The sequence below is a fragment of the Lynx rufus genome, unplaced genomic scaffold, assembly GCF_022079265.1.
Source record: "Lynx rufus isolate CCGP_SWC_20201006 ecotype Redwood Valley unplaced genomic scaffold, mLynRuf1.p SCAF_21, whole genome shotgun sequence".
NCBI lineage: Eukaryota > Metazoa > Chordata > Mammalia > Carnivora > Felidae > Lynx > Lynx rufus.
This window is the reverse complement of record NW_025814836.1, coordinates 25,655,297-25,667,973: the sequence shown is the minus strand read 5'-3', so window position 1 is coordinate 25,667,973 and position 12,677 is coordinate 25,655,297. Positions and strand designations below refer to the sequence as shown.

At 51.5% G+C, this 12,677-nt stretch overlaps 1 protein-coding gene across 1 annotated transcript in view; it reads right to left on the bottom strand.

The window, feature by feature from the left end:
- Nucleotides 1–12,677, bottom strand: part of EFL1 (elongation factor like GTPase 1) — a 123,687-nt gene that overhangs the window by 105,247 nt on the left and 5,763 nt on the right. Inside the window, exons 5-6 of the mRNA XM_047086699.1 lie at nucleotides 2,128–2,261; nucleotides 362–499 (exon numbers count right to left, since the gene is read on the bottom strand). Coding sequence (XP_046942655.1) covers nucleotides 362–499; nucleotides 2,128–2,261 — 272 coding nt within the window. The remainder of the gene's footprint in view (nucleotides 1–361; nucleotides 500–2,127; nucleotides 2,262–12,677) is intronic.

The following is a 12,677-nucleotide window of genomic DNA, read 5'->3' as shown; positions in this document are numbered from 1 at the left end:
ATGAATGACTGGGTAAAGTGTTATCGAAGAATAGATGCTAAAAAAACAGACAAAAAAAAAGAAAAGCCTCCTAATACTGCTTCAGTTTGGAACCAAACTACAAGATTTTAAAGGACAGCACTAATCCTATCATCCACGCTTTGTACCCGAGGATGCCTCCAGGAGACGGAGGGGCTCCTGAGGGGAGGCGTGTCCCGTGTCCCCTGTTGCAGCACGAGGACTCCAACACATGGGGATTTCAGGTGGAAACGCTGCGTAAAAGTGAAGTTCTGTGGCAACGCGTTACTCTCAACTTACCAACTTCCTTACAACTCTTCTTCGAGCCCCGAGTTTTAAAGTATGGAAGGGAAGGATGAAATACCTGTTCTAGAATATTCTTGAGGTGAGAATAGGCCTCCTGGGGGGTGAATTTCAGCTCCACTATCAGGCGATCTATCTTATTAATCACTAAAACCGGACGGATGTTCTCAAGCCAGGCTTGTCGCAGAACAGCTTGTGTCTGGTGAAAACAGAAAAGAAAATGTGAAACTCACGATTCGAAATAATTAAAGCACCTTAAAAGACCCTGATTAACAATCAGCTCATTTGCATACTCCTTTATCACAACTCAGACAACACCGTTCACACAGGTGCGCTCACTAAGCAAGTAGCACAGACTCTGTGTCCGTGACACAGAGGGAAAGAGCTACAGACAAGAAACGGTCTTTGCCTTTGCGGAACTGACAAGTTATTTAAGAAGGGTAAGTTGTGCAGAAAATAGCAGAGTTTGGTGGAATTATACACACACACACACACACACACACACTTTTCTGAACAACTAGAAAACAAATGCTCATGTTGCCAACACACAGGCCCCCAAAAACAGCGCCTTCCCCCAGAAGGCCCACGCACACCTCCCTGCCCACAATCCCCTCTCAGAGCAAACCGCTGCTCTGCTATTCTGAAGTCAGGTGCATTAACACCACTATCCTTTCAGGACAGAGATGAAGGCTCTGTCTCGCAAGTCGGGGGACCTGAGCCCTCAGGGCTCGGAGGGGAAGCAACAGGACAATTACGGCACAACTTCTTGCAATTATCAAATCTCCTCCATCTGAGTAATTTAAACCTTTTATTATCCTTTTTTAAAAATATTGGGGTGCCTGGATGGCTCAGTTGGTTAAGCGTCTGACTTGGGCTCAGGTCACGATCTAACGGTCTGTGAGTTCGAGCCCCGTGTTGGGCTCTGTGCTGACAGCTCAGAGCCTGGAGCCTCCTTGGATTCTGTGTCTCCCTCTCTCCGCCCCTCCCCTGCTTGCACACTGTCTCAAAAATAATAAACTTAAAAAACATTTTTAATTTTTTTTAATGTTTTATTTATTTTTGTGACAGACAGAGACAGAGCATGAGCAGGGGAGGGGCAGAGAGAGAGGGAGACACAGAATCCGAAGCAGGCTCCAGGCTCTGAGCCGTCAGCACAGGGCCCAACGAGGGCTTGAACTCACAGACCACGAGATCGTGACCTCAGCCGAAGTCGGACGCTCAACCGACTGAGCCACCCAGGCGCCCCAAAATTTTTTTAATAGTAAAACGTACGAAGGTATGTTAAGAAGTAGGATACAAAGGTGACGGAGTTTTATAAGATAAAACGTAAGGCCTCCAAACAAGGCCTTATAAGAACCGAGCCTGGAGAGCTACCGTAAAGGCCCGGTGTCCCACCACACACCCCCTCCTTTCCCACTGAGGCGGGGGGAGAGGAAGGGGGGCAGGGGGGGAGGTGGCGGGGGTGGAACCACAGCCCAAGAAGCCCACAGAAGAGAATCTCACGCCGGGGGACAGCTGGATTGGCCTCTTGCCATCGACGACCTCTCATGAGAATCCTCCTCAAGTTCAACACCCCCAGACTTGGCCGGATCCTCTCTGAGAGGGCATCGTAGACAGTGCCAAGTACTGAAAGGGACGGTCATCGTCACTATGATCCCTTCAAGATGTGGGTGACTGACTCCACCACAGAACGTTCTCGAAGGAAACGTACAGCCAACTTTCCGTCAGCAGAATGTCCAGAATGGCACAGAGCCGTCCGTGCGGAGTCCCTCCCCCCGTCCCCGCCCTCCTCACCCAGTGACAGATTCCCACATCAGGACCTCCTACCTGTGGGCAGACTCCTTCCACAGCATCGACCACGATGATGCAGCCGTCACACACGCGCACGGCCGTGGACACCTCGGAGGAGAAGTCCACGTGTCCTGGAGAGTCTATGAGGTTAATCAGGTAGTCCTCACCACCTACAACGGAGCCAGAAAACGCCCATTTTCCGTCGTGCGGGCACACAGCGCTCCCTCCCAGGCATTCACAATGAGAAAGGGGCCGGGAGACACAATAGAGCTAAAGAAGCCAAACAGGTCGACCCACCAATGTCGCCCCGACGTGGGGGTTCCCACCGACGGACCTCCGACCCCAAGGGGCATCTCTCCCTAACGTTACCGGACTTCGTTCTTCTAGAAGGGGCCACTTACTAAGGGCTTCTGTGAGCCAGGCACTGTGCTAGACGTGCCTCAGGACGCGCAATCCCACGTTACCGAACCCTCAGCAGGGCCCCGTGAGGTGAACATTACCACATTCGCTCTACAGGTTGGAAGTGGAGACCGGCAGAAAACAACGCCTGGGTGTAAAAGCTGGTCAAGAGGGGCCCAAACAGGAAATGCCGACTCAAAAAGACACAAAGCACGTGGCCACTGCTTCCCTACAAGCTCGCAGAGAGCAGGGTGTGAACCTGAGACTTAGACACGCAAATCCGGGGAGTCACTACGCGTCGAGTGGTGCGCTACGTGCCGCGTGCACACGTGGATCACCCCCTTGAAGCCTCACAAGGAAGAAGACCATTCAGCTTTTAGGAGGGTGATGACCATGCGATTTGTCCCAAGCCCTGAAAGTCCCTGTTCTATCAAACCCCAAGTCATCCCATTAACACCCCTAAGTCAGTTCCAGACAGGCCAGGACGATGAGTCACCCCAGGGCACAGACATGTCACGCCAGATCACAATTAAAGAAACCACGGGCTCCAGAACCACTCTGGAACCCAAGGGCCGGACTTACACCTGGAAGGCCATTTAGACCCGTTTCCCCCCCATCCAGCTGGAACACCCTGACGACGTGCCTTGCGCCCCAGGGGACGGGGCTAAGAGTGACCACCACCACAAGGGGCACAGCCAGGGCCCATGTCCTTGGACTCTCAGGGCCTGGCTCCGCCCCAAGCATTCTACACACACTGTCCTGCGTTTACCAGCCCACCGCCCTTTGAGGTTGTCGCTGCCACGAGCCCGATTTCACAGAGCGGGAAACTCGGGCACAGAAGAGCTAAGCGTCCTTCTCAAGGACTTCTAGGTAGAATGCAATCCAAGGTAAACCGCCTGAGATCAAAGAGTTTCAAATGGTCGTGGGGCAGTTAAGCCTGGCAGACTCCAAACACATGCTTTAACCACCCCACTCAGGACGGCACCAAGGTCATCTCTCCTGCCCAGACTCCACCGGTCTGGACTTCTGAGCACCGGGTTAAGGACTCCAAGGTGCACTGGGGCTCAGTGGGAGAGACCGGCATCAATTAGCAGCAGGTTGCTTCTTCCACATCCCCACCCGCAACGTGTTCCCGGTCTTCTCGTGCAAATTGCTTTACACGGATTTCTGGCTCCGCTGCCCCCACGGGGGAGGGCTCCAAGCAGACAGAGGACCTGGACAGCTCCAAAGAAGACCAAAGCTGTCAAAGACCCCGGGCCCTGGGGCAGTGGCCCCCGGGCCTCAGTGGGGCCTTACTGTCAGGACTCACAGCACCCTCTGGGATAAGCCCATGCCCTCTACAGAATAAGCCAGAGGAAAATGAGCAGCGGCAAGGGAGTCCAGGGTCCTATCAGCTCCCGTCACGTGAAACAGAAGCCGTGAGACGCCTAGAATCTCTCTGCATTGTCCTAGCCTAACCCTTCATTTCCTAGATAAGCACGCCCCCGAAGGGAGGAGAGGTACCCAAGGTCACTGAGTAGCTGGCCGGAAACACGCCCAGGTCTGTCTGACACGGAGGTCTTGACTCCTTTATGTTGTGCAGCTGGGGAACCCTGGCTCGTTCATTTGGATGAACTCCAGACTCCAGTGTGGGACAACCGTAAGCACCTTGACGCCCGGGAATACCCGGACCGGATCCAGAACTTGCAGAGACCGTGTCTGCTGTCAGGTTCTTTACAGAATTTAAAAATGCACTCCCAGAGAAACCTCGGGCTTCCTTCCTCGGGCTCTTGCCTTTTACTGGGGTTACAGAACTTCGAGGTAACACCCAGAAAAAACAAACATACCTATCTATCTAGCCATCTGTCTGTCTATACTCCTCTAATGAGGCATCTAAATCCAGACCCCCTGAAACTCACTCAGGGACAGCAAGTCCAGATCTAGAAAGCAACAGAAAGCTAGGGATACACCAAGTGTTTTCACTTGCATACGTGGGAAAAAGAGCGCGTGATCAAAACCCTTTGGGAAATGCAGTGGCGGGGTGGAGGGGTGAGGAAGAGGCTCACCACGCACATACACCCTAGTAAAGGCTCGAGAAGCCCTGTAACACAGAAGCCTGTCCGACCTCCCCAGTGTGTCTGATGGGGGAAGACCAGCGCCCTTCTCAGTCACATGGCTGACGAGTGCCAAGCTCAGCACAGGGCCGGTCTCTAACTCGCAACAACTATTTTCATCTTAACTCTTTCCAAATACCTTCAAACTCAACGTCAAAAGTAGGGAAAAGAAATCCAATGTCCCTCAGAGGGGGAAGAAAGCCAGTAAGCACAACTGGTCTGCTGTCTTCAGCCACACTGTGCCTCCCTGGCTTGTTTCCCTGAGCAGAAAAGGGGCAGAGAGAGGGAGACACGGAATCCGAAGCAGGCCCCAGGCTCCGAGCTGTCAGCACAGAGCCCGACGTGGGGCTCGACCTCATGGAATGTGGTATCATGACCTGAGCTGAAGTCAGATGCCCGACTGAGCCACCCAGGCACCCCCTAAATGATCTTTCTGATTTGTCCCTCACTCCTGAAGCTGTGCACAGGACGGACTCCTGCTAAAGCATTAAACCATCCATCCCAGGCCTTCCAAAATATGCTCCTTCATTTCAGGCACTGGTCTAATCAGCAGAGCACCAATCCTTTTTTTTTTTTTTTTTTTTATGTTCCAGGCAACTGGGGAAAAGAAAAAGTTGGAAGACCTGAAGTTAATCATGGGAGGCACCTTCCACAAAATTTCTGCCATTAGGGAGTTATGGGAAAATAATGTCTCCCTTGCCCGTGAGTCCTCCAGTTTTAAAGCACCACGGGTCATCGTTTCATTTGAAGGTGCACATCTGTCACGAGCACCTGCCAAAGATCCCTGCGAAGAGGGAAACTTCCCGTAAGGTCACATTCAATCCCCAAAACACTGGACATGTTCGCCAACGCACACACGGAAAGCTGAGGAGAGAAAACGTGCTTCAAACGAAGGAAGAGACACACTCCTCTCGTGCACGATGATGTGCGCATCACACAGGCGTCTTTATGCCCCAGCACACCGGGAGAATGCCACTTCCCACAACAGAAGTGTCGGGAATACAGGCAGAACCGGGGCCATGAGACCGTGTTTCTGAGGACATCGCCTAGGACACGGAACACTCACGGACGTGAATTTACCCCAACTATACGGCAGCCACAGGCTTCCACAGGAGATCCCACAGTCGTCCCTTTTTATATCTTAAATTAATGTATAAAATCACGTAAGATCAACCGAGATGGCTTATTTCACGGAACCACGCGATGCATTTTCTCTCCCATCTGCTGACACAGGGAACGGGTCCCAGCAGGAGAACTCAGCGTGTGCTCATGAGAAGGCTGTTACAGGAAGAGGTCATGGGTGGTTGACCCCACCGGCAAAAATGTCAAACGTGAGGTGGTTTAGGGAGGAGGGAGGAAACAGTGATCCACATGCAACCCTGAATGGCCAACAAACGAGGCTTCTCGCCGCACGGCCCATCCCGAAGTCCTCCCCAGACTCCTCCCAGCACGAAACAGGTCAGACCACACGTGGGCCTCCCCTGGCTACGCTTTACCTCACCGGCCCTGGGCTCTGCGTGTGCCCACCGACACCGCAGCTCAGCCCGTGGCCACATCCTGAACTGACATCACGGAGAGCTTCTCCGCTTTTGAAACCCTGCTGCGTGGGGAGTAAATCTAGGAACGACACGTCCATGCCGTCTTGATTCGTCCATGACCGGCATTTTCGCTCAAAAGGATGTATGAGTAGGAACCAGGATAAAGAAGCCTTGCATAAGAAAAAGGTCGACGTTCGTTTCTCGGAACCTACGTGAGGGTTCCAAACTTGGCAACTTGCTTGGAATCTGTTTACTTCACCCTGGAGGGAAGGTCAGGGACCATGGCCTCTTACTCAATCTTACTGGTCGTATGTGCCATGAATAAGGTGCGGGTCCCAGGGTCAAGAAGTTGAGTGAAAGCAGCACACCTTTGACCAGGACAGCACAGGGGACATGGGGCTAGAAGGGTGTATGAACGTCATCTTTCTAAAGATGAGGCAGCCTTGAGCATCCTTAGAAGCAGAGAGGATGAAGTTACAGGAGAGAAGACATTCCATAGGACACAAGTCCAGAGCACGGCCCTTTCGTGGTAACAGGAGAAGAGTCAGCAAAGATACTAATACCGTTACATTTTGGGGCGCCTGGGTGGCTCAGTCGGTTGAGCGTCCAACTACGGCTCAGGTCATGATCTCATGGTCTGTGGGTTCAAGCCCCACGTCAGGTTCCGTGCTGATAGCTCAGAGCCTGGAGCCTGCTTCGGATTCTGTGTCTGTCTGTCTGTCTCTCTCTCTCTCAAAAATAAACAATCATTAAAAAAAAAAAAACCAAACTACTACCATTACGTTTTGAGGTGTGGCAAATTTCAGCTGGCAAGCAGCTGAATCTTTTCCATTTGGGGGACCCAGCAGGTAAGGATGCCAGCTGAGGTTGAGGGAGGGGAAGGGAGGTGGGCGGGGGCCCAGAAGGAGGTTCAAATGGCCCGCTGGAGAGAACGCACGAGACCCGGCAGAGGAGAGAGGGAAGTGCCACAGCCCCGCGGACCGGCCGGGACCCCAGCCGGGATGGGAGGAAAAGGTGTAGAGCTGGCTGTGCCAAGGATCAGAGTTTTGCCAGGAGAAATAAGACCGAAGGCCGAGGGAGCAAAGACACCGAGGACCTCGGAGAGACTGCCGGCAGAATGACGAATCCGGGCTGTCAGAGGCCGGGAGTGAACGAAGGGCACTCGTGAACATCATCAAGTCAGAGAATGGGTGCTTGACCCCACAGGTGAGAGCGGGAGAGAATCAGGACGGGGGGCAAGGGAGCCTTCGATCCTGAAACGTCGCCATGGGCGGTTCCAGGCAAGGCTCCAATCCAGAAAGGAGCCCCGACAGCGAGCGGGTGGAGAAGCAGGAGCCCACGCTGCCGGAGACGCCACTGTCGGGCGCGGTGAAGGTGAACTTGGCAGATTTGGGTAAAAAGGGACATTATGAGCCAGGCCCCAAAGTCACTAACAAGCAGGCACCGTCATCAGGAGCCGACTAGGACAAGAAAGACGGGATGCAGTCTCAAAAGAGATGGGGTGTTAAAACAAGGCTGGAAGAATTAAGCTTTGAACTAGGACCAGGGAACGAAGAGAATGGCAACCCCGCGTCTCACCCCAGAGACAGATGCGGGAGGAAGGAGCAGCGTTCACCAGAAAGAAGGACAGGCAGAGCAGTGTCCTGGGAAAACAGCCTGGAGGCGGCAGAGAGAATGGCAACGACAAGACGGCAAGGAGGCAGGGATGCCGGTTTCCCTTGGAACGTCTGCAGAGTGTAAGTTTCGGGAAGGAGAGGAGCGGAGGGAGGCTGACGGAGGGCGGTAAAGCCACAGAAACGTGCGGAAGAGACGCTGGAGAGGCCTCCATCGAGGGCAGTGACCGAGCGCAGCGGGCACGTGGTTGACGCTGGCCCCAGACATCTGTACGTAGCCCCCGCGATCCCTCGTGGACGGGAGCCGCCGGCCTCGGGAGCCGCCGGCCACGGTCTGCACTGACCCGCCTCCTCCAGACCCGGGCCCAGCTGAGCGAGCTGGGGTGTAAGCACGTGGTTCCCAGGACCACTGCCCCATGCTAGCCACTCTCTCCCCGGGAAAGTTCCTGAAACTCCACGAACTCCACTCGGTACGCATGTAAAATGAGGGTAGTACGCGTCTCCAGAGCCACTGTGACAATCACACAAAATCCCGTATCTGAGGCTCCCGGCCCAGGATCCCATTTTCTTACGCCTGCCACCAACGGAATGCTTCACAAAGAAAAGCGTTATCTTAAGAGGAAAATGTTTGACCTGCAGTCAAACAAGGGACAACGGAGCCCGTCCCTCCCAGCCTCAGTCCCACAACTAGGACAAGCATCGGGACCGTGGGTTAATGTTCACATTTCCGGAAGGAAAGGGAAGCTACTGCGTCTGAGTGAGAAGAACCTTCTGGTGCATGCTGGCCTCATGTGAATGTGGGTGGCACGAGTCCCCTCCCCTGGCCTGGTCTCTGGAGATTAAGAGCAGGTGAGCCCGCACAACGCCCTGCCTATTCTTGGCCTCCGAGCCACACGTGGCTGCCTCCTGGCTGGATCCGGAAAGTCCCACCGAACCAGGTTGTTAGCTAGCGTATGCCTCACATTACAAACAGAAAGCCTAAGAATTAAAGTCCGCTACAATTTGTTCTACGTGGTGTTTAAAAGAATTTTAAGTTGCCAGTAGTTTAAAAATTGGAAGATTTTACCAAAATCTCAATGCCACCTTTTCTTGAAAAAGATTCCCACAGAGCATCAGTTGCTGCGGCTGAATGGCATCCGTCCCCGCCTGGAGGTTACGGGGTAATTCACGGGTGGGTACAATTCACTCTCTAGCCCTTAATGGGCCTACCCGGATGGCCTTGCTCACGTAGAGGTGTCCGCACCAACACCACATCAAGAACCAGTAATACGGTGATAATCGTATCTGACTGGTCCTGTAGTAAGTAGTTCATTATTTGGGGGGGAAATTTAGTTAGAGACCTCACAGCCTGCATGTGCATATATGCACACATGCACACACACACGATTACGGCTGGATTAGACGTAAAATTTGAAAACATAACATGGTAAAACGGGAGTGATTATTTCATTCGGGTGTTTCATGATGTATAGAATTTTCTATAATACACACAAATGTGAAACGTGTAAGTTTATTTAGAATTTTCTTTTTAAAGTTTATCATTCTGAGAGAGCGAGCAAGAGAGAGCATGGAGGAGGGGCAGAGACAGAGGGACAGAGAGAGGATCCCAAGCAGGCTCTGCACCGTCAGCACAAAGCCCCACTCGGGGCTCGATCCCACAAACTATGAGATCATGACCTGAGCACAGATCAATGGTCGGAGGCTTAACCAACTGAGCCACCCAGGCACCCCAATTTATTTAGAATTTTTAAAAAGATGAATTAGAATGAACACTTCATTTCAGAAGTTCCAGGACAGCAATAGTTATGAACCGGTATAAAGAATGGCTATAGAACAGAAATGAAAGCAAAAATGCCTTGAGACTCTTCAAAGAACAGTCCATGAATTTCAAATTATCTGACCCACTTAAAGACATCTCTCCCATCTTTATCTGAACTCTAGGCTAAACGATTCAAAGGAATTACATCCCCTTAGAATTTTTTTTTTATAGAAAGTACGTTGCCAGGAGTATGTCCTAACTCTTGACCAGGTAAATGTACGATATCCCTGTGGGAAGGACACAGAGGGAGGTACAAAACAGGAAAATAACAAGGGTTAACAACACGGTCCCGACCCTTGAAGCAAACTTTGGTGACAAAGGTAAAGACAGGAGGCTCCATCTTCTTCTCAAGCAAGAATTGGGTCCCGGGAGGATGATATAGAAGGTGAAGCTGTATCACCTTCTCAGAACATGCTTGGGTTTTCAACAGCATTTCTAATACATGCCTGGGTTCTGTAAGCCTATTTATTTACTTTAAACTAGAAAAATACTCTTTCGATCCAAATAAGGATTTGAAAAAATTTTGGAAAGCTGGTTAGATCAAGTGTCAGAACCAGAAAGCACTTAGAAAAGAATCTCTGTGCTAAACGTTAATTAAGAGGCTATTTGGAGGGGGCAGGAAGGGGCAGACACAGGAAACAAAAACCACCCGTGGAGTTTCTTCACCATCAGGTTTCCCTCCTCCGGGAGGAGGTCCCCCTCGGATGGCCCCACGTTCGCGGCAGGAACACCCTCTTGCAGAGAATCAGGACTGAGACGCAGATAGGAGCGTATCTCGTGTCTGAGGTGTCTGAGGGCACGTGCCCCACTCTTTGTACATGTGGAGAGGAGACTGCGCACCAGCCGTCAGGTGTGACAAATGTCTACGCCAGAGCCCCTGCCAGGCAGTCACGCTCCCAGAGAGACACAGCTGACACCTTACGACTCCGCACTCCCATCGGCACTAGTCAGACTAGGAGGCGGCCGTCCGACCCGCGGGCGGCCCATCCACAGGTGCCACCTCTGCCCGGGCCTGGCAGAACAGATAAGCCCGGCCACATCTTGCTCCTGAGAATGTGCGATCGGACACACAAGAGAAAGCAGCAGTAAGCAACGGAAACAGGATGAAAAAACAGAGTTCAGGCTGAGGGGAGTTTCTGCAGACGGGGACACTGAGAGGAGGGAAAAGCTGTGATAGAGAAAAGACTCAAAGGGTAACAGAGACAAAGACGGAGAACAAAACCCAAGGGTACCTAACGGTGGGGCTGCAGAGGGAAGATCCTTAACTTGTCCCAACGGTACCTGGGGCCGTCTGGGATCCAGAATCAACATCTGCCTTCAGTTTCTATGAGCTGTCACTCCAATGAACACTCCTGGTTTTCAGTTTTCAGGAACATTTCTCCAATGTCATAGCACACACATTCTTTCAATAAGCCAACCCTCCGCAGCACATGCGGGCTTAAGCCTCGGTTCTGTGTAGTCAAGGGAGCGCATCTAAAACAGTCTGGGAGTGAGGCGCCAAAGGTCAGAGCTGCACAAAACGGAGGGCAGACCATTCAACCTCCAGGGCCCTAGAGCCGGTCTCCTCCCGCGCTAAACCAGAGAGACCAGTGCACTGGAATGGGCGAGTGGTATCGATAGAAAGTAAACCGTGATGCTTGCAAAAGGGGGTGGAGGACCTGGAGACAGAATCCAGAAGCTGACCCTAGAGGAATCATCCAACAAAGAGAGACTAACGGTCTGAGTGTGGAAAAAGGCAGGCTGCAAAGCTCGTGAGGTCTATAAAAATAAGGGGAGGTGGCAAATAAACGGAGCGCTGCCCCATTGGCTGGCTCACAGAATGAGGACATACCTTTTAAAACGTGAGAAGTAGTTTTAAAAACAGAAGGCATTACTTTAAATATTAAACACGTGGAATTCACCAAGAATACCCAAGAGCTTCAAGGCTGGTTTAACACAAAAATATTTTAAAGACTGGCGTCAAAGGCAATACAGTCACACCTCCCAGAATATTCCTGGGAGTCAGTGTCAGGCATAGAACACTGCGGAAGACGAACCACAGATCCATTAGGGAAATGAAACAGAACTTTATTATTTTCTTCTAATTAAAAAAATACACATTTTGTGTAAAATTTCCAAACGATACAAAAGTAAATGTTTTGAAAACTAAGTTTCACATAACGCGGATACTGGCGTTAAGGCTTCGGTACGTTGCCTTCCAGACATCTTTATCTGCACACTTGGTATTTTATTCCCAAAACACACTCCCATCTTGCACATATTTACTCTGCAACTTGCTTTTGTCAACACATTTTTTCTACACGATAACATACAGATCAAACAGTGGTTTGAACATCTGCGTGCGTTTCACAGCACGGATGTATCAGTTTACTTGGCCATTTTCCAAAGGCAGACACGAAGGTTGTCGGCATTATTTTTACTAACACAGGCTTTTTGGTGAGTATTCACATATATGTCATATACTTGTATGACTACTCCTGTCACATCAGTTCTGCAAGTGTTACTGTCAAAACGACATCCCGATTTAGGGGAGAGCAAACTGTAACGAACATGGCAACCCAAGTGAGTAAGATTCTAAAGCCAGTACTGAGGCCACAGGACAGAAGAAGGAGGATCCAGCCAGGAATGGAAGGCTAAGGCCTTGCGACCCTCCTGGTGGAGAAATCCGTACGATCACCTGGGGGGACGTGGGCAGGTGTGAACTGCCAGCTCTTCACCCTCAGGCCGGTCAGAGGTCCCCATCTGCGTCCAAGTCTGGACAGCCTGACTCTGGCATCAGATCATCAGACGCCAGAAGGAAATTCGCGGAGTACAAAGCAGGGAAACGGAAGCGTACACTTAATCCGGAAACAGAAAGGAGGACACTGAAGAAACAAACTATTTTTCTTTAAAACACAGATTGATTGGGGCGCCTGGGTGGCTCAGTCGGTTAAGCGGCCGACTTCGGCTCAGGTCGTGATCTCGCGCGGTCCGTGAGTTCGAGCCCCGCATCAGGCTCTGTGCTGACAGCTCAGAGCCTGGAGCCTGCTTCAGATTCTGTGTCTCCCTCTCTCTGACCCTCCCCCGTTCATGCTCTGTCTGTCTCTGTCTCAAAAATAAATAAAATCATTATAAAAAAAAATTT